Genomic DNA, 23,135 nt, shown 5'->3' on the forward strand with positions numbered 1-23,135 from the left:
GGTGGTATACTACTGTAGTATACATGATGTACTACTGTAGTATTCATGATATCATAGTACTGTAGTATACATGGTGGTATACTACTGTAGTATACATGATGTACTACTGTAGTATTCATGATATCATAGTACTGTAGTATACATGGTGGTATACTACTGTAGTATACATGATGTACTACTGTAGTATTCATGATATCATAGTACAGTAGTATACATGGTGGTATACTACTGTAGTATACATGATGTACTACTGTAGTATTCATGATATCATAGTACTGTAGTATACATGGTGGTTGTCACGAGGGGGGGTCCGCAGCTCGCTGCGGGGTTGTTCTTCCGATGCAAAAACGGTGAAGGTGAGCTTGGATTTATTAAACATAAATCACTCCAACTATCACAAACACAAACAATAAAGCAAAAAGGCAAGCGTGCCTAAAACACAAAAGAAGCTGCTAGTTAGCAGAAGTTATGACCTGGACTATGACTTACTTGGTCAGCAAGAGACATGAACCCGTGTGACACAGACAATGCAGGCAGAACCCGTGATGAACAAAGGTAGACTTAAATAACAGTGACATGATTGGTGAAAACAGGTGCATGACTCAAAACGTAAAACAGGTGCGTGACTCAAAACGTAAAACAGGTGCGTGACGTGACAGGTGAAAACTAATGAGTAACCATGGAAACAAAACAAAACAAGGAAGTGAAACCAGGAACTAAGGAAGTCCAAAACTAACAGCATAACTAAACAAAACATGATCCGGACCACGGATCATGACAGTGGTATACTACTGTAGTATTCATGATATCATAGTACTGTAGTATACATGGTGGTATACTACTGTAGTATTCATGATATCATAGTACAGTAGTATACATGGTGGTATACTACTGTAGTATTCATGATATCATAGTACTGTAGTATACATGGTGGTATACTACTGTAGTATTCATGATATCATAGTACTGTAGTATACATGGTGGTATACTACTGTAGTATTCATGATATCATAGTACTGTGGTATACATGGTGGTATACTACTGTAGTATTCATGATATCATAGTACTGTAGTATACATGGTGGTATACTACTGTAGTATTCATGATATCATAGTACTGTAGTATACATGGTGGGATACTACTGTAGTATACATGATATCATAGTACTGTAGTATACATGGTGGTATACTACTGTAGTATTCATGATATCAGTACTGTGGTATACATGGTGGTATACTACTGTAGTATTCATGATATCATAGTACTGTGGTATACATGGTGGTATACTACTGTAGTATTCATGATATCATAGTACTGTAGTATACATGGTGGTATACTACTGTAGTATTCATGATATCATAGTACTGTGGTATACATGGTGGTATACTACTGTAGTATTCATGATATCATAGTACAGTAGTATACATGGTGGTATACTACTGTAGTATTCATGATATCATAGTACAGTGGTATACATGGTGGTATACTACTGTAGTATTCATGATATCATAGTACTGTAGTATACATGGTGGGATACTACTGTAGTATTCATGATATCATAGTACTGTGGTATACATGGTGGTATACTACTGTAGTATTCATGATATCATAGTACTGTAGTATACATGGTGGTATACTACTGTAGTATTCATGATATCATAGTACTGTGGTATACATGGTGGTATACTACTGTAGTATTCATGATATCATAGTACAGTAGTATACATGGTGGTATACTACTGTAGTATTCATGATATCATAGTACTGTAGTATACATGGTGGTATACTACTGTAGTATTCATGATATCATAGTACTGTGGTATACATGGTGGTATACTACTGTAGTATTCATGATATCATAGTACTGTAGTATACATGGTGGTATGCTAGTGTAGTATACATGGTGGTATACTAGTGTAGTATACATGGTGGTATACTAGTGTAGTATACATGGTGGTATACTAGTGTAGTATACATGGTGGTATACTACTGTAGTATACATGGTGGTATACTAGTGTAGTATACATGGTGGTATACTACTGTAGTATACATGGTGGTATACTAGTGTAGTATACATGGTGGTATACTAGTGTAGTATACATGGTGGTATACTAGTGTAGTATACATGGTGGTATACTACTGTAGTATACATGGTGGTATACTACTGTAGTATACATGGTGGTATACTAGTGTAGTATACATGGTGGTATACTAGTGTAGTATACATGGTGGTATACTAGTGTAGTATACATGGTGGTATACTAGTGTAGTATACATGGTGGTATACTAGTGTAGTATACATGGTGGTATACTAGTGTAGTATACATGGTGGTATACTACTGTAGTATACATGGTGGTATACTAGTGTAGTATACATGGTGGTATACTAGTGTAGTATACATGGTGGTATACTAGTGTAGTATACATGGTGGTATACTACTGTAGTATACATGGTGGTATACTACTGTAGTATACATGGTGGTATACTAGTGTAGTATACATGGTGGTATACTAGTGTAGTATACATGGTGGTATACTAGTGTAGTATACATGGTGGTATACTAGTGTAGTATACATGGTGGTATACTAGTGTAGTATACATGGTGGTATACCAGTGTAGTATTCCCAGCAGCATGACAATAATAAACATATCAACACAAACATAGAGTATGTTGTACTATTTGGAGCATGTCTATGAGGTGATGGACACTTTATGGATGCTTCTGGAAAGCACTTTGGAACTGCCGCCGTGTGACAAAGTGGCGTTGAGCATCTTGGTGCCTTTTGTGGACGCCATGATGGAAACCTTCTTCTCCATCTTCTCTCCTGGCTGCAGCACACCCAGCCTGGGGGAGTGGTCACATCACAGCATATCATAGCAGTCACGGCATGTGCCAAAGGAAGCGTACCATACCAAATATAAATGATAACGGCTTCAAAATAATAATCATAAACAGCTGAATTGTTGTTTCATCTGACATCACATAGACAAAGAAACAAAAATTCAGCTGTTTTGGCATTTAATCCCAGGAACACCAAGCCTACCGTCAAGCATGGTGGTGGTAGTATTATGCTCTGGGTTCCAACAGGACAATGACCCCAAACACACGTCAAAATTGGTAAAGGAATGGCTAAATCAGGCTAGAATGGCGGTTTTAGAATGGCCTTCCCAAAGTCCTGACTTAAAGGTGTGGACAATGCTGAAGAAACAAGTCCATGTCAGAAAACCAACACATTTAGCTGAAGTAGTTAAAGTTAAAGTACCAATGATTGTCACACACACACTAGGTGTGGTGAAATTATTCCCTGCATTGGACCCATCACCCTTGATCACCCCCTAGGAGGTGAGGGGAGCAGTGAGCAGCATTGGTGGCCACGCCCGGGGATAATTTTTGGCGATTTAACCCCCAATTCCAACCCTTGATGCTGAGTGCCAAGCAGGGAGGTAATGTATATGCATGTATTATCTTTGTTTGTTGTGTTATAATTGACATTTTTAACTACTTTTGGTTGCATTCCGAATTGATGTACTAGCAATATAAATGTTTTAAATATTTTACATAACAACATTGATGATAATAATCAAAAACATTTTAGTAATCATAACAGTACTACTACTACTTCTACCATTAGTGCCACTACTACCAATAAGGAAAATAAGAAATGTGTTCCGATGTAAAATAAAATATATTAACTAAAATAACTAAGTAAATAAAAAATAAATAAAAAGTAAGGTAAAATTGATCTGTTTAACATAAATAAATATTGAATAAATATAAATTAACTAAATACATTCAATGTGACTTTTTTGTATTTATTTACTTACATTAAACTGATAACTTTCCACTAAATTATTTTGACAAGTTATAATTTATGTAATTTTTTTCTTTTAAATACATTTTACATAAGAGCATATTTCTTATTTTTATTCTTGGTGGTGGTTGTGGTATTGTTGACCGTTTTGTTTTATCCTACATATTTATTCACTTTGAATATAACGGTCATGTTCTGCATTGACGTAATAGGGGGACAAATGTTTGATATATTTACATAACAATAATAAATCAAAGGCATAATAGTAATCATAACAAAACTAGTACTACTAGAAAAAAATATGTAAACTATAACTTGATAATGTTTAATACAAATAAATACAACAATGACATAGAAATTGCATTACGTTAACAGTTGGTCGCTACATCTGTAAGTGCAAGTTAAAACTCTACTATGCAAAGCCAAAGCCATTTATCAACAACACCCAGAAACGCCGCCGGCTTCGCTGGGCCTGAGCTCATCTAAGATGGACTGATGCAAAGTGGAAAAGTGTTCTGTGGTCTGACGAGTCCGCTTTTGAAATTGTTTTTGGAAACTCTGGACGTCGTGTCCTCCGGACCAAAGGGGAAAAGAACCATCCGGATTGTTCTAGGCGCAAAGTGTAAAAGCCAGCATGTGTGATGGTATGGGGGTGTATTAGTGTCCAAGACATGGGTAACTTACACATCTGTGAAGGCACCATTAATGCTGAAAGGTACATACAGGTTTTGGAGCAACATATGTTGCCATCCAAGCAACGTTACCATGGACGCCCCTGCTTATTTATCAACGTGGCTTCATAGTAAAAGAGTGCGGGTACTAGACTGGCCTGCCTGTAGTCCAGACCTGTCTCCCATTGAAAATGTGTGGTGCATTATGAAGCCTAAATTACCACCTTAAAAGCTTCAAAAATGTGTCTCCTCAGTTCCCAAACGTTCACTGAGTGTTGTTAAAAGGAAAGGCCATGTAACACAGTGGTGAACATGCCCCTGTGACAACTTTTTTGCAATGTGTTGCTGCCATTAAATTCTAAGTTCATGATTATTTGCAAAAATAAAGAAGTTTTTCAGTGTGAACATTAAATATCTTGTCTTTGCAGTCTATTCAATTGAATATAAGTTGAAAAGGATTTGCAAATCATTGTATTCTGTTTTTATTTACCATTTATTTACACAACGTGCCAACTTCACTGCTTTTGTATACATATGTATGTATATATATATATATATATATATATATATATATATATATATATATATATATATATATATATATATAAAACATGTTGAATGAGGAAATCCTGGTGCTAAATCTAAAGATAAGAAGGTTAACGAACACGTTTCTTCTGTGTCTAAACATTCCTGACAACATTCTCTCACCACATTCCTGCCATGGAAGCCTCCACTATACTGCATGAAAGTCACAAAGCAAGTATCATTGACTCCCAAAGCAAGTATCATTGACTCCATGCATTGAAATGAAAAGTGTATAATCCCACTCACCTGGCTTCTTGTTTGCCCTGCAACAACCCATAACCTTCCACCTTCAGCACAGCGCTGCTCAGGCCTTTGGTGAATGTGTTAGTAAAGGAAACCACGGCCGTGTGCTCCTTCTTCACCTGGATGGTGTCACCGCCTTCCACCTGCGGGGTGATGCAATCGCACGCTATTATTTCTGATCAATCAACCGTTTGGGGAGAGGTAGAACATACGATGACTTCTAGAGCAAAAACTGAAAGCAGCTCATAAATAATATCTATTAAACAAACAAAAAATGTTGCAATCAAAGAGATAAAGACTTGGAAAGACACTAAAGCAACTAATATAAAACAGATCATATCAAAATAAAAATTTACATTTAGTATTAGTGATCAAATTGTCATATTTATTAAGTTATATCATATTTCTGTTATACAATTCATGATAAAGATGACGGTATATTAGAATTAAGGTCAATAATATATATATATATACATACAGTATATACATATATATATATATATATACATATATACACATATATATATATATACATGTGTATATATATATATATATATGTATATATACATATATATATATATATATATATATACGTATTTATATATATATATACGTATATATACATGTATATATATATATATATATATATATATATATATATATATATATATATATACATATATTAATGGAATTATAATTGACAATTGGCTTGTAAATATACACATGTATATATATACATGTATATACATATATATATATATATATATATATATATATATATATATATATATATATATATATATATATATATATATATATATATAATACATATATTAATGGAATTATAATTGACAATTGGCTTGTAAATATACACATGTATAAATATACATGTGTATATTTATATACACAAGTATATATATATATACACATATATAAATATATACACACATATATATATATATATACATGTATGTATATATATATATATATATATATATATACATATATATACACACATATATATATATATATACATGTATGTATATATATATATATATATATATATATATATACATATATATATATATATATATATATATGAGTATGATTTTCTATATATGTATGCATAAGTAAATGTAGAAATGGGAGTTTTAGTGTATTTTTACATGTATTTATACATATATTTTTTATTATTTAATTTCTATTATTTTTTACACTTTTATTGTATATACAGTATATATATATATATATATATATATATACATATACATACATATATATACACATATGCACACACATACACATACATACATACATATATATATATATATATATATATATATATATATATATATATATATATATATATATATATATATATAGGAGTATGATTTTCTATATATGTATGCATAAGTAAATGTAGAAATGGGAGTTTTAGTGTATTTGTACATGTATTTATACATATATTTTTTATTATTTAATTTCTATTATTTTTTACACTTTTATTGTATGTACAGTATATATATATACATATACATACATATATATATACACATATGCACACATACACATACATACACATACATACATACATACATACATACATATATATATATATATATATATATATATATATATATATATATATATATATATATATATATAAAATTTATTTTCCCTTAATTTGTTCTCTTTACTTATTTTTCCATATAAGACACTGTAATTATTGTTTTTTTGTTAATAAATGTTAAAGGACAAGACAATATGTAATTGTGTGAAACTGTTGCAATAAAGCAATACAACCAATCATAACAGTATTCGTAGATGGCTCGCTAGCAAAAACTAACCTATGTCATCCTATGTGAACACAACATTTGAAAATATTAAAGATAATTGGGATTGTTGGTTGTTTCTTATTTGTAAACTAACGGTATTATGCAAAGTTTGCATAGTATGTATACATTATTAATGTTGTAAATACACATCTTTATATATCTAGAAAGGGTGGTCCTAAAGAGGGAGGCTTTTTTTCTCAGGTCTCAAGAAGGTCACAAATACAAGAAGTGTGTGTGTATGTGTTTGTGTGTGTTCTTGTATTACTAGCTTTCTTGAGACATCAAGAAGGAAAAGTATCTTCCATATGAGGAGGTGTGAACAAGTGATGACATAAATCATGGTCCCAATAACATTGCATCTAATAGAGAATGTCTCATTAGCACCCCTGCTGGTGACATCTATCAAAATGAGGGTAGTCACAAAAAGGAGGGATTTTTCACATTGACTGTGCGTCACTTTTAAAAGTGCTCCCCCTCTGGTCAACATATGAAATAACAAGTGTGTGTAAGACAGTGAAATGCGCCCCCTTTGGCCAAAATTAATAAAAATAAATATGTATATAGAGACATACTGTAATAACTTGAAGTAAATAATGAAGATTAAAAACCAATTACAAACAAAAAATTCAACAACAACAAAAAAGAACTAAAAGCAGTCTTTTTCTCACAATGTGTCGACTTTTTTCTTATAAAATTGGGAACAATTTCTCATATTCTTTCTGTTTCTGTAACATTGCAATATTTTCTCGTGAAATTATTACTTTTTAATGCAAAATGGCGACATTTGTCGTGTAAAATTCTGACTTTTATCACAATATTGCCCATTTTTGTTGTTGCTCTCGTAAAACAGTGACATTTTTTGAGTAAAAATACGCATTTTGTCATCGTTTTGCCGAGCAAAATTCCGATTATTGTTATAATATTGCCAACATTTGAAAGTTTTCTTTAAAAAATTGTGACTCTTGTCGAGTAAAATGACGACTCTTCATAAAATTGCAAACATTTGAAGCTTTTCTTGTAAAATTGCGACTGTTATTGAGTAAAATTCCAACTTTTATCATAAAATTGCACAAATGTTCGGCTTTTCTTGTCAAATTTTGACTTGCGTTGAGTAAAATGACGACTTTTATTATAATACTGCCAAAATCGCAACAAGCTTTTTTATATCTGCAGAGTATGTATATATTATTAATGTTGTAAATACACATCTTTATATATCTAGAAAGGGTGGTCCTAAAGAGGTGGGCTTTTTTTCTCAGGTCTCAAGAAGGTAAGAAATACAAGAGTGTGTGTGTGTGTGTGTGTGTGTGTGTGTGTGTGTGTGTGTGTGTGTGTGTGTGTGTGTGTGTGTGTGTGTGTGTGTGTGTGTGTGTGTGTGTGTGTGTGTGTGTGTGTGTGCACCTGTATGCTAATTTTGGGCGTGCTGATGTTGAAGTCCTGCGTGGCCAAAACTCTCTCTTTGGTGTTCACGTCCTTGATGACCACCGACACTTTGACAATGTCGTCGTCCGACAGGAAGGACTCGTACTCCGAGGGCGGGATGGAATGCTGCAGCGTGAAAACTGAAAAATGAAAAGAACAAAATCAGACTTTTTTTTTTTTTTTTTGGAGGGGTTTAGGCGGCACCTCGCCTTCAAACGGCGGGACGGAAACTTCTTTATGGCTTTTCCAGAAGCTTTTCTGGGGGCTGCAGTTGAATTCCTTCAGCTGAGCGTTCAGGTGCTCCACCAGGACGCGGTGGCGCGCCAATTTATTGGTGAGGGTCACGGTCAGGTCGATGCTCTCGCCCGCAGTCGGCTCTCCGTCGACGGCGATGGAAACGTCCAAACTGCACCCGTCTAGGAGGGAATGGTGTCGGGAGAGCAGAAAGTTACTTTCACTCGTCATTAGCGTGGAGCTAAATTAGAGACACAAGTTCTGTACTTGGGGAAAAAAAAACTTTAAAAAATGAAAAATCTAGTTTAAATGTTGAATTTTGAAAAACAGATAAGTGTATTCAACATTAAAATATGTGGACACTTTTTTTTCTGTTTGTATAAAATTCTGATTCCCTCTGATAATGATTTTAAATACATTTATTTTCACTTTGACATATTTTGGCTTTTTTTTTTAAAGATTAAAATCTTATTTTTTAAACAGTTTAATTTGTTTACAGGTTCAGATATTTGTTTTTCCAGATTACATTTTTTTTTTTTTTTTTTTTTTTTTCAGTTTCAAATTGTTTTTCAAAATTAAAATATATGCACACATTTTTTTCTTCCTCTGATAATAATTTTAAATACATTTATTTTCACTTTGACATTTTAGGCTTTTTTTTTATTTTTTAGATTAAATCTTATTTACTTTTTTTAAACAGGTTAATTTTTTTCCAGGTTCAGATATTTTTTAAATAAATTTATTTTCACTTTGACATATTTTGGCTTTTTTTTTTCAAGATTAAAATCTTATTTTTTAAACAGTTTAATTTTTTTCCAGGTTCAGATATTTGTTTTTCCAGATTACATTTTTTTTTTTTCAGTTTCAAATGGTTTTTCAAAATTAAAATATATGCACACATTTTTTTCTTCCTCTGATAATAATTTTAAATACATTTATTTTCACTTTGACATTTTAAGCTTTTTTTTTTTTTTTTTAGATTAAATCTTATTTACTTTTTTTAAACAGGTAAATTTTTTTCCAGGTTCAGATATTTTTTAAATCAATTTATTTTCACTTTGACATATTTTGGCTTTTTTTTTAAAAGATTAAAATCTTATTTTTTAAACAGTTTAATTTTTTTCCAGGTTCAGATATTTGTTTTTCCAGGTTACATTTTTTTTTTTTTTTCAGTTTCAAATGGTTTTTCAAAATTAAAATATATGCACACATTTTTTTCTTCCTCTGATAATAATTTTAAATACATTTATTTTCACTTTGACATTTTAGGCTTTTTTTTTTTTGATTTAATCTTAATAACTTTTTTTAAACAGGTTAATTTTTTTCCAGGTTCAGATATTTTTTAAATACATTTATTTTCACTTTCACATATTTTGGCTTTTTTTTTAAAGATTAAAATCTTGTTTTTTAAACAGTTTTAATTTTTTCCAGGTTCAGATATTTGTTTTTCCAGGTTACATTTTTTTTTTTTTTTTTTTTTTCAGTTTCAAATGGTTTTTCAACACTAAAATATATGCACACATTGTTTTCTTCCTCTGATGATCATTTTAAATACATTTATTTTCACTTTGACATTTTTAGGCTTTTTTTTTTTTTTTAGATTAAATCTTTTTTTTTTTAAACAGTTTAATTTTTTTCCAGGTTCAGATATATATTTTTTCCGTTTTTTTTTTTTTGTTTTTTTTTCAGATTCATATTTATGGCCTGAATTTAGCAAGGGGGCGTGGCATCATGACAGTCAGCTTCAAAATTGAAACTGTAAAAAATACCATTTGAAACTGACCAAAAATTTGAAAATATGTGTAAATGACATATGACATGCCAAGTTTGAATCTGAAAAAAAAAATCAAATAATTGAATCTGGAAAAACAAATATCTGAACCTGAAAAAAAATGAAACTGTTTAAAAAATAAGATTTTAATCTAAAAAATAAACAAAAAAAGGCCAAAAAATGTCAAAGTTAAAATAAACATATTTTAAATAATTATCAGAGGGAGAAAAAAATGTGTGCACATATTTTAATTTTGAAATACCATTTGAAACTGACAAAAAAAAATCGAAAATATATGAAAATGACATGACATGCCAAGTCTGAATCTGAAAAAAAAATTGAATCTGGAAAAACAAATATCTAAACCTGGAAAAAAATTAAACTGTTTAAAAAATAAGATTTTAATCTAAAAAAAAAAAATAAGACAAAAAATGTCAAAGTGAAAACAGTAATAATAGGAAGGTAACAGTAATAATAGGAAGGTAACAGTAATAATAGCAAGGTAACAGTAATAATAGGAAGGCAACAGTAATAATAGCAAGGTAACAGTAATAATAGGAAGGTAACAGTAATAATAGCAAGGTAACAGTAATAATAGGAAGGTAACAGTAATAATAGCAAGGTAACAGTAATAATAAGAAGGTAACAGTAATAATAGGAAGGTAATAGTAATAATAGGAAGGTAACAGTAATAATAGGAAGGTAACAGTAATAATAGGAAGGCTCTTACCTGCTTCAGCTGGACTAGGCAAAGTCCCACTACGGAGACAACTTACTGTAAAATAAATAAGCAAATGATATAAATCAGTAGTTCTCTAAACGTGTTTCCATCAAGTAGCACCTCTCCAAGCACTCCCATCATGATCAACAGTCAAATACAGTAGCATAGTAGGCCTAAGTATCCATTAAAGACAAGGCCGAGGCTTTATTTGACAAGTATGTTGAATATTGTTGGCCGCTGTGACGTCACACACAGTTTGAACACAGTGGCGGTCTAGGGGGTCCCACTCTGGCTCCATCCAGTCTACGTCAAAATAACTACTTCATTCAGGGGTCCCCAAACTACAGATTGTCCCAGGTTTATTTATAAAACTTGAAATAAAAAATAAAACAACTTATTATAGGTGAGGCCCACATTGTTCATTTATGTCATTCATGCACATACTCAATATATAGGTACTAGTATACTCGATATATAGGTACTAGTTTGGACAACCTTTCTGAATCATGGTTCAATTAATTAAAAACCAACACAGAACGTTGAAATATGTGATACAAAAACACACAACTTGCCCACTGAACTATGTGGACGTTATAAAAAAAAAGTCTAATAGTACCATACACAATTCAAAAATACGCCCGTTTAACCCACTTACTAGGCCTGATGGGTAATATGCAAAACACTCTCCACACTTCCACATGTTTGACGCATTGATTGATTGATTGATTGAAACTTTTGTTAGTAGATTGCACAGTACAGTACATATTCCGTACAATTGACCACTAAATGGTAACACCCGAATACGTTTTTCAACTTGTTTAAGTCGGGGTCCACGTAAATCAATTCATGGTACAAATATATACTATCAGCATAATACAGTCATCACACAAGTTAATCATCAGAGTATATACATTGAATTATTTACATTATTTACAATATTTATGTTGCGTCGGACCAGTTCTTCCTCCAAGGGAATCTAAGTTACTGGTCAATCCCAAATTCTTTTGGATGACATATAAGCTGAGTAAGAAGGATCACCAGGACAGAATAGGAATATCATCAAGTTTTACTGAAATTTCAGGAGAACAACCTAGACTAATACATTCATTCCGGCTTCCTAAATTGTTCTAACACTCATACGGAAGAGCCTCCTTCTTACACAGAAAGAAAGCCCCCACCTCTCAGGGAAGGAACACGGCCTCATTGTTCTACTGCAGATAAGATAGAAGAGAGTACTCCAAGTCCTACATTCCAAGTCTTCAAGGTAACACACACAGTTTACTTGCGGACAAATAGAAAGAGAACAAATGGAAAAACACTAGCTGTTTTCAAATATGACTATGAATAGAAAGAAATAACTCTTGCATATACAAACGTAAAAACAACAAACAAGACGCTTAGTGTACGGCACACATTCACGCGTAGTCCCGTTATAATGTGTCCATGGGCAAGTGCGTACAAGTAGCGCCAAATCCACTACAAATGAATACAAAAGAAGTTTGGTAAACATGGCATTGTAGGTGAGGTGAGGAGCAACATGTTTACATTTAAAGCGCATGCAGCGGCAGATCAACTTACCAGCCTGAGGATGGGACCGGTCATAAAGATTTGCAGATTGCATGGTACACCTCGCTGTAGGTAAACAAATTATTTCATTATAAACTACAACATTTGGATGGGCTTGCTATCTGTACCCTGGACCTCTGGCCAGGGGTCACCGGAAGCCGGTGTACTTTTTAAGATGGTGTCTGAATCTGTGAGTTTTAGGTGCAACCGTACGTTACAATGTTAACTTTTAGCATGTGTGCTAATGTTAGCATGCTAACAGTCAGCATGTTTCACATACCAAGTTATATGACCGTCTAAGGTGTATGGCTGCGGAAGTAGGGAAAAAACGTGTGAAATTAGCTGAAAAAGTTAGCATGCTGATGTTAGCTTGCTAGCGTGCTATCTTTTGCATGCTAACAGTTAGCAAGTGTCACATACCAAGTTATATGACTCTGGGGTAAACAATTGCAAAACTAGCTCAAAAAGTTAGCATGTTAAAGTTATTATGCTAACAGTTACAAAGTGTCCCATACCAAGTTGTATGACTCTGGGGTAAATGGTTGTAAAATATGCGAGATTAGAGGGAAAAAAAGTTTAAAATTAGCTAAAAAAGTTAGCACGTTAAAGTTAGCATGCTAACGTCAGCATGCTAGCAGTTACAAAGTGTCGCATACCAAGTTGTATGACTCTGGGGTAAATGGTTGTAAAATATGGGAGATTAGAGGGGAAAAAAAGTGTAAAATTAGCTAAAAATGTTAGCACTTTAATGTTAGCCTGCTAGCATGCTAACAGTTACAAAGTGACGCATACCGAGTTATATGACTCTGGAGTAAACAATAGCAAAACTAGCTCAAAAAGTTACCACGTTAAAGTTAGCATGCTAACAGTTAGCAAGTGTCACATACCAATTAAACACGGGGTACACGTTTGCAAAATTAGCCTTAAAAAGTTAGCAAGTTAATGTTAGCATGCTAACATGCTAACGGTAACATGCTAACAGTTAAAAACTCTAAGGTGTATGGCTGGGGAATTGGAGAAAAAAGTGACTCTGGGGTAAATGGTTGTAAAATATGCTAAATTTGAGGGGAAAAAAAAGGTGTAAAATATGCAAAAAATGTTAGCACTTTAATGTTAGCATACTAACAGTTTACAAGTGTCGCATACCAAGTTATATGACTCTGGGATATACGGTTGCAAAATTAGCCTTAAAAAGTTAGCATGTTAATGTTGGCAGGCTAACGGGAACATGCTAACAGTTAAAAAAAAGACTCTAAGGTGTATGGCTGGGGAATAATAGAGAAAAATGTGACTGGGGTAAATGGTTGTAAAATATGCGAAATTTGAGAAAAAAAAGTGTAAAATATGCTAAAATTGTTAGCACTTTAATGTTAGCGTGCTAACAGTTAACAAGTGTCGCATACCAAGTTATATAACTCTGGGGTACACGGTTGCAAAATTAGCCTTAAAAAGTTAGCATGTTAATGTTAGCATGCTAACATGCTAACGGTAACATGCTAACATTTTTTTTAAAAGACTAAGGTGTATGGCTGGGGAATTAGAGAAAAATGGGACTCTGGGGTAAATGGTTGTAAAATATGCGAAATTTGAGGGGGAAAAAAGTAAAATTGTCTAAAAATGTTAGCACTTTATACCAAGTTATATGGTTGCAAAATTAGCCTTAAAAAGTTAGCAAGTTAATGTTAGCATGCTAACATGCTAACGGTAACATGCTAACAGTTAAAAACTCTAAGGTGTATGGCTGGGGAATTGGAGAAAAAAGTGACTCTGGGGTAAATGGTTGTAAAATATGCTAAATTTGAGAAAAAAAAAGGTGTAAAATATGCAAAAAATGTTAGCACTTTAATGTTAGCATACTAACAGTTTACAAGTGTCGCATACCAAGTTATATGACTCTGGGATACACGGTTGCAAAATTAGCCTTAAAAAGTTAGCATGTTAATGTTGGCAGGCTAACGGGAACATGCTAACAGTTTAAAAAAAGACTCTAAGGTGTATGGCTGGGGAATAATAGAGAAAAATATGACTGGGGTAAATGGTTGTAAAATATGCGAAATTTGAGAAAAAAAAGTGTAAAATATGCTAAAATTGTTAGCACTTTAATGTTAGCGTGCTAACAGTTAACAAGTGTCGCATACCAAGTTATATAACTCTGGGATATACGGTTGCAAAATTAGCCTTAAAAAGTTAGCATGTTAATGTTGGCAGGCTAACGGGAACATGCTAACAGTTAAAAAAAAGACTCTAAGGTGTATGGCTGGGGAATAATAGAGAAAAATGTGACTGGGGTAAATGGTTGTAAAATATGCGAAATTTGAGAAAAAAAAGTGTAAAATATGCTAAAATTGTTAGCACTTTAATGTTAGCGTGCTAACAGTTAACAAGTGTCGCATACCAAGTTATATAACTCTGGGGTACACGGTTGCAAAATTAGCCTTAAAAAGTTAGCATGTTAATGTTAGCATGCTAACATGCTAACGGTAACATGCTAACATTTTTTTTAAAAGACTAAGGTGTATGGCTGGGGAATTAGAGAAAAATGGGACTCTGGGGTAAATGGTTGTAAAATATGCGAAATTTGAGGGGGAAAAAAGTAAAATTGGCTAAAAATGTTAGCACTTTATACCAAGTTATATGGTTGCAAAATTAGCCTTAAAAAGTTAGCAAGTTAATGTTAGCATGCTAACATGCTAACGGTAACATGCTAACAGTTAAAAACTCTAAGGTGTATGGCTGGGGAATTGGAGAAAAAAGTGACTCTGGGGTAAATGGTTGTAAAATATGCTAAATTTGAGAAAAAAAAGGTGTAAAATATGCAAAAAATGTTAGCACTTTAATGTTAGCATACTAACAGTTTACAAGTGTCGCATACCAAGTTATATGACTCTGGGATACACGGTTGCAAAATTAGCCTTAAAAAGTTAGCATGTTAATGTTGGCAGGCTAATGGGAACATGCTAACAGTTAAATTGGGGAATAATAGAGAAAAATGTGACTGGGGTAAATGGTTGTAAAATATGCGAAATTTGAGAAAAAAAAGTGTAAAATATGCTAAAACTGTTAGCACTTTAATGTTAGCGTGCTAACAGTTAACAAGTGTCGCATACCAAGTTATATAACTCTGGGGTACACAGTTGCAAAATTAGCCTTAAAAAGTTAGCATGTTAATGTTAGCATGCTAACATGCTAACGGTAACATGCTAAAAAAAAATTTAAAAGACTAAGGTGTATGGCTGGGGAATTAGAGAAAAATGTGACACTGGGGTAAATGGTTGTAAAATATGCGAAATTTGAGGGGGAAAAAAGTAAAATTGGCTAAAAATGTTAGCACTTTATACCAAGTTATATGGTTGCAAAATTAGCCTTAAAAAGTTAGCACGTTAATGTTAGCATGCTAACATGCTAACGGTAACATGCTAACAGTTAAAAACTCTAAGGTGTATGGCTGGGGAATTGGAGAAAAAAGTGACTCTGGGGTAAATGGTTGTAAAATATGCTAAATTTGAGAAAAAAAAGGTGTAAAATATGCAAAAAATGTTAGCACTTTAATGTTAGCATACTAACAGTTTACAAGTGTCGCATACCAAGTTATATGACTCTGGGATACACGGTTGCAAAATTAGCCTTAAAAAGTTAGCATGTTAATGTTGGCAGGCTAACGGGAACATGCTAACAGTTAAAAAAAAGACTCTAAGGTGTATGGCTGGGGAATAATAGAGAAAAATGTGACTGGGGTAAATAGTTGTAAAATATGCGAAATTTGAGAAAAAAAAAGGGTAAAATATGCTAAAATTGTTAGCACTTTAATGTTAGCGTGCTAACAGTTAACAAGTGTCGCATACCAAGTTATATAACTCTGGGGTACACGGTTGCAAAATTAGCCTTAAAAAGTTAGCATGTTAATGTTAGCATGCTAACATGCTAACGGTAACATGCTAACATTTTTTTTAAAAGACTAAGGTGTATGGCTGGGGAATTAGAGAAAAATGTGACTCTGGGGTAAATGGTTGTAAAATATGCGAAATTTGAGGGGGAAAAAAGTAAAATTGGCTAAAAATGTTAGCACTTAATACCAAGTTATATGGTTGCAAAATTAGCCTTAAAAGGTTAGCACGTTAATGTTAGCATGCTAACAGTTAGTATGTGTCACATTCAGGTCAAAGTAAGTAGTAATGAGTATAATGAATAGTTGTAAGCAGGATGCTCACCCATCAGCTGCTCTCCTCTAATTTTACTTTTCTTGTAACTCTCCGTCAAATCCTCCGCCGCGTCCGAGCCGACGCTCTTGGTGAAGATGGCGCGTCCCACACACTTGCTGTCCGTGGTCTTGCTCACCAAGCGGCCCGACCGCACCATCATGCGCACGATGTCGGCGTCCACCGAGGCGTAGAGGAAGGCGGCGTCGTAAGGTGTGCGGAGGCAGCGCCCCCTGATGGCGGCCACCGGGCACGGGCCACAGCGGTACATCCCTGCAAAGAGGAACACTTGCGGGCAAAAAAAGTCGGGTTTTGGACGCTCTTTGCGTGGTTCGCTTTTCCTAGTAAACATTTTTTTGGACAAGATTACTCACAAAAATACGGAGCGCCTAAAGGGACAACGATCTCATGCGCACAAGAAACTTTTTATTAAAAAAATATATATAATTTTTTTTAAACTAATTTTTATTTATTTTTTTTAGACGTATCTCACTCGCACGAGAAAGTTTCTCTTGCGCACGCTAACATTAAAGTGCTAAAATGTTTAGCTAATTTTACACTTTTTTTATTCTCTAATTTCGCATATTTTACAACCATTTTAAAAACTGTTAGCATGTTACCGTTAGCATGTTAGCATGCTAACATTAACATGCTAACTTTTTAAGTTTATTTTATAATCGTGTACCCCAGAGTCATATTACTTGGTATGCGACACTTGTTAACTGTTAGCATGCTAACATTAAAGTGCTAACATTTTTAGCCAATTTTACACTTTTTCCCCCTCAAATTTCGCATATTTTACAACCATTTACCCCAGAGTCACTTTTTTCTCTAATTCCCCAGCCATACACCATAGAGTCTTTTTTTTTTTTTACTGTTAGCATGTTACCTTTAGCATGTTAGCATGCTAACATTAACATGCTAACTTTTTAAGGTTAATTTTACAATCGTCTACCCCAGAGTCATATAACTTGGTATGCGACACTTGTTAACTGTTAGCACGCTAACATTAAAGTGCTAACATTTTTAGCCAATTTTACAATTTTTTCCCCCTCAAATTTCGCATATTTTACAACCATTTACCCCAGTCACTTTTTTCTCTAATTCCCCAGCCATACACCTTAGAGTCTTTTTTTTAAATTACTGTTAGCATGTTACCGTTAGCATGTTAGCATGCTAACATTAACATGCTAACTTTTTAAGGCTAATTTTGCAATCGTGTACCCCAGAGTCATATAACCTGGTATGTGACACTTGTTAACTGTTAGCACGCTAACATTAAAGTGCTAACATTTTTAGCTAATTTTACACTTTTTTTTCCCTCTAATTTCGCATATTTTACAACCATTTACCCCAGAGTCACTTTTTTCTTATAATTTAAAAAAAAAATTTTTTTTATAACTTTATAAAAAGTTTCTTGTGCGCATGAGATACATGTCTAAAAATATATATATATGTTTTTAAATGATAAAAAAAAATGTTTCCCCACAAAACACTTTTTGGGGGGGGGGGGGGGGGGGGGCAAATTAAAAGCGACAACACGTCCTCACACCTGCGCTCTTCTCCTGAGGGGTGGGGTCCACCACCTGCCAGCCGTCAAAACCCAGGCCCAGGTCTGGTCTTCGCATCCAACACTCCACCCACACGTGGAAGTTCCTGTGAGCACACATGATGTGTCAACGCTGCACCCATACGGAAATAATTGGAAAATATCTAAAGGTGTTCCACAAGGTACCTCCTCAGGTCCCCTTGTTTTGTTTTTTTGTTTACAAAACCTAAAACCAGTGAAGTTGTTGCATTGTGTAAATGGTAAATAAAAACAGAATACAATGATTTGCAAATCCTTTTCAACTTATATTCAATTGAATAGACTGCAAAGACAAGATATTTAATGTTCACACTATTTTTTTTGCAAATAATCATTAATTTAGAATTTAATGGCAGCAACACATTGCACAAAAGTTGTCGCAGAGGCATTTTTACCACTGTGTTACATGGCCTTTCCTTTTAACAACACTCAGTAAATGTTTGGGAACTGAGGAGACACATTTTTGAAGTGGAATTCTTCCCCATTGTTGCTTGATGTAAAGCTTAAGTTGTTCAGCAGTCTCCCTTCAGCTATTTTAGGCTTCATATTGCACCACACATTTTCAATGGGAGACAGGTCTGGACTACAGGCAGGCCAGTCTAGTACCCGCACTCTTTTACTATGAAGCCACGCTGTTGTAACACGTGGCTTGGCATGGTCTTGCTGAAATAAGCAGGGGCGTCCATGATAACGTTGCTTGGATGGCAACATATGTTGCTCCAAAACCTGTATCAGCATTAATGGGGCCTTCACAGATGGGACGAGGGTCACCACTTTGTGAACAAATGCCTGAGCAAATTGTGTAAGAACAACATTTCTCAACCAGCTATTGCAAGGAATTTAGGGATTTCACCATCTACGCTCCGTAATATCATCAAAAGGTTCAGAGAATCTGGAGAAATCTTCCAGTTGGATCCACTCCACCCCACATCTGCGGTTCCCTCCAAGGTTTCTCCTTGTATCCCATTGGGTTGAGTTTTTCCTTGCCCTGATGTGGGATCTGAGCCGAGGATGTCGTTGTGGCTTGTGCAGCCCTTTGAGACACTTGTGATTTAGGGCTTTATAAATAAACTTTGATTGATTGATTGAAATTTATTGTGGGCTACATCGCAATTGTGGCTGCCCTCAGAGGGCCACATGTAAAAATGTCTCAACTAATATTGGCCACAAATTCCTCACCCTGATCGACAAACACTTCCCCAAAGGCAACACCCTAAGAAAAGTATTCAACAAGAACAACATTAAATTGAGCTACAGCTGCATGAACAACATACGACAAATCATTTCAAACCACAACAAAGCAATTGAAAAGGAGCCGTCCACCACCAGGCAGAACGACTCCAAAACGGACAAAGGCTGTAACTGCCGCAAGAAACCTGATTGCCCTCTCAACGGGGGGTGCTTACAACCATCAGTCGTTTACCAAGCAAAGGCAACACGCAAGGACATTAACACATCCGACACATATGTAGGATTAACTGAGGGAGAATTCAAAACCAGATGGAACAATCACAAGGCTTCTTCCGGAAGCAAAAGCCTGCGGAACACTACAGAACTCAGCAAACACATTTGGAATCTCAAAGACAATAATGTTGAATATTCAATAACATGGCAAATTCTTGCATCCAGCACACCTTACAACAGTGGTAATAAAAGATGCAACCTATGCTTAAAAGAGAAACTGTTTATTATATACCGTCCAGACCTGTCATCCCTCAACAAGCGCAGCGAAATTGTATCAGCATGCCGTCACAGAAGGAAACACCTCCTAGGTAACACATGAGCCAATCACCACGCCCCCTACGCCTGCCTGTACCCACCCGCTCTGTGCCCTATATAAACCATGGTATGTGAATGCTTCCATTAAAATCTCCTGATGATTGAGGAAACCCCTCATGAAACAGGCCTGTAGAGATGAAATAGTCTTGTGATTTTTTTCCCACACATACATATACATACATACACATACACATACACATACATACATATATATATATATATATATATATATATATATATATATATATATATATATATATATATATATATATATATATATATATATATATATATATATATATATATATATATATATATATATACACATATATATACACATATATATACACATATATATATACATATATATATATATATATATATATATATATATATATACACATACATATATATACTGTATATACACATACATATATATACACATACGTATATATACATACATATATACATATACATACATATATACATACATACATGTATATATACATACATGTATACATGTATACATACATACATACATACATGTATACATACATACATGTATACATGTATACATACATACATACATACATGTATGTATGTATATATATAAAACTGTATTTTCTGTTATATAGCAACACATCTTTTGAAACTTGTTTATCCACAGGGTGTTCCACAGGGGTGCGAGCCATGCCCACTCGTATTTGTTTTATATAGTTTTATATAGTAATTATGTAGTTACATAAACAAAAGGGGACATGATGAAACCGCCCTCTTATGACATCATCACATGGTCCTTATTGATGAGCGTTATATGTCATGCTCCTCTCTCGCTAGTTTGACGTTTTTGAACTTGTGAGTGACAAGACGAAAGTGGTACCGACCAAATGCTGTCTTTTGTCTGGCTCAGCTTCTCCCCGGTGGTGGAGTAGAACTCATCGACTACCACGTTTCCATCAGTGTCGTGGGCGGCGTTAAAGACCGTCACCACCCTGGAGGGAATCCCCAGCACTCGCATCACTGGACAAAAACCGAGCATGATTTAGTGGATTCTTCGAGTGGAAATCAAAGTGTTCGGTCCCTAGAAGTACCTGTACAGAGGACGGAGGCAAAGACCCAGCATTGTCCATAACGCACCGGCTTGGCTTTGGACGCCAACCAGCGGTGAAGGATGTCCGCACTGCTGCTCCACTCTGTGGGCCCCACGCCATCTTTGTAGCTGCCTTGCCACTTGCCCTCCAGCACGCCCATGTCGTCACTGGAGTTCACCTGAGTGCAAGAACGGACGCAGTACCGTCTTTTTTGTTACCCAAGAAAATGAAGGGCTGTAACTTGCTGAAACTTAAGTTTTACAAACCAAAAAAATAGAACACCGCAGGCGAGCTTATGTACTATTAGTGGTTTAACAGAACATATATATGTGTGTATATATAAATATATATATATCTATTAGGGATGTCCGATAATGGCTTTTTGCAGATATCCGATATTGTCCAACTTTAATTACCGATACCGATATCAACCGATACTGATATATACAGTCGTGGAATTAACACATTATTATGCCTAATTTGGACAACCAGGTATGGTGAAGATAAGGTACTTTTTTTTTTTTAATTCATAAAATAAAATAAGATAAATAAATTAAAAACATTTTCTTGAATAAAAAAGAAAGAAACAATATAAAAACAGTTACATAGAAACGAGTAATTAATGAAAATGAGTAAAATTAACTGTTAAAGGTTTGTACTATTAGTGGACCAGCAGCACGCACAATCATGTGTGCTTACGGACTGTATCCCTTGCAGACTGTATTGATATATATTGATATATAATGTAGGAACCAGAATATTAATAACAGAAACAAACAACCCTTTTGTGTGAATGAGTGTAAATGGGGTAGGGAGGTTTTTTGGGATTGTGCACTAATTGTAAGTGTATCTTGTGTTTTTTATGTTGATTTAATAAAAATGAAAAAAACACAAAAAATAAAAACACCAATACCGATAATAAAAAAAACGATACCGATATTTTCTGATATTACATTTTAAAGCATTTATCGGCCGATATTATCGTACATCTCTAATATATATATATATATATATATATATATATATATATATATATATATATATATATATATATATATATATATATATATATATATATATATATACATATATATATATATATATATATATATATATATATATATATATATATATATATATATAATATATATATATATATATATATATATATATATATATATATATATATATATATATATATATATATATATATATATACATATACACACACACAGTATATATACAGCATATATATACATACCGTCATATATATATACATATATATGTATATGTATATACATATATATATATATATACATATATATATATATATATATATATATATATATATATATATATATATATATATATATATATATATATATATATATATATATATATATATATATATATATATATATATATATATATATATATATATATATATATATATGTAAACATATTCAGTGACGTGCAGTCAGTGGAGGCAGGTAAGGCGGGGCCTCACGTGCCATCATGGAAAGAAAAAAAATGTAAAAAGAAAAAAAAAAATTAAATTGTTATATGTATCCAGTGATTATACTATAAAGTTATTTTCCATTTAACTTCACCAGTTTTAGA

General features: G+C 33.5%; 1 protein-coding gene across 2 annotated transcripts in view; it reads right to left on the reverse strand.

Moving 5' to 3' along the window:
* Positions 1–2,478: 2,478 nt before the first annotated feature.
* Positions 2,479–23,135, reverse strand: part of LOC133653405 (protein-glutamine gamma-glutamyltransferase 5-like) — a 32,117-nt gene continuing 11,460 nt past the window's right edge. For both annotated transcript variants that reach the window (XM_062052627.1, XM_062052628.1), the window contains 10 exons: positions 21,516–21,693; positions 21,309–21,444; positions 18,610–18,713; positions 17,070–17,330; positions 12,874–12,927; positions 11,305–11,349; positions 8,779–8,985; positions 8,549–8,709; positions 5,316–5,455; positions 2,479–2,846 (listed from right to left, as the gene is read on the reverse strand). In XM_062052627.1, the coding sequence (XP_061908611.1) occupies positions 2,693–2,846; positions 5,316–5,455; positions 8,549–8,709; positions 8,779–8,985; positions 11,305–11,349; positions 12,874–12,927; positions 17,070–17,330; positions 18,610–18,713; positions 21,309–21,444; positions 21,516–21,693 (1,440 nt within the window). In that variant the 3' untranslated portion in view covers positions 2,479–2,692. The remainder of the gene's footprint in view (positions 2,847–5,315; positions 5,456–8,548; positions 8,710–8,778; positions 8,986–11,304; positions 11,350–12,873; positions 12,928–17,069; positions 17,331–18,609; positions 18,714–21,308; positions 21,445–21,515; positions 21,694–23,135) is intronic.

Source organism: Entelurus aequoreus, linkage group LG07, assembly GCF_033978785.1.
Source record: "Entelurus aequoreus isolate RoL-2023_Sb linkage group LG07, RoL_Eaeq_v1.1, whole genome shotgun sequence".
NCBI classification, from domain to species: domain Eukaryota; kingdom Metazoa; phylum Chordata; class Actinopteri; order Syngnathiformes; family Syngnathidae; genus Entelurus; species Entelurus aequoreus.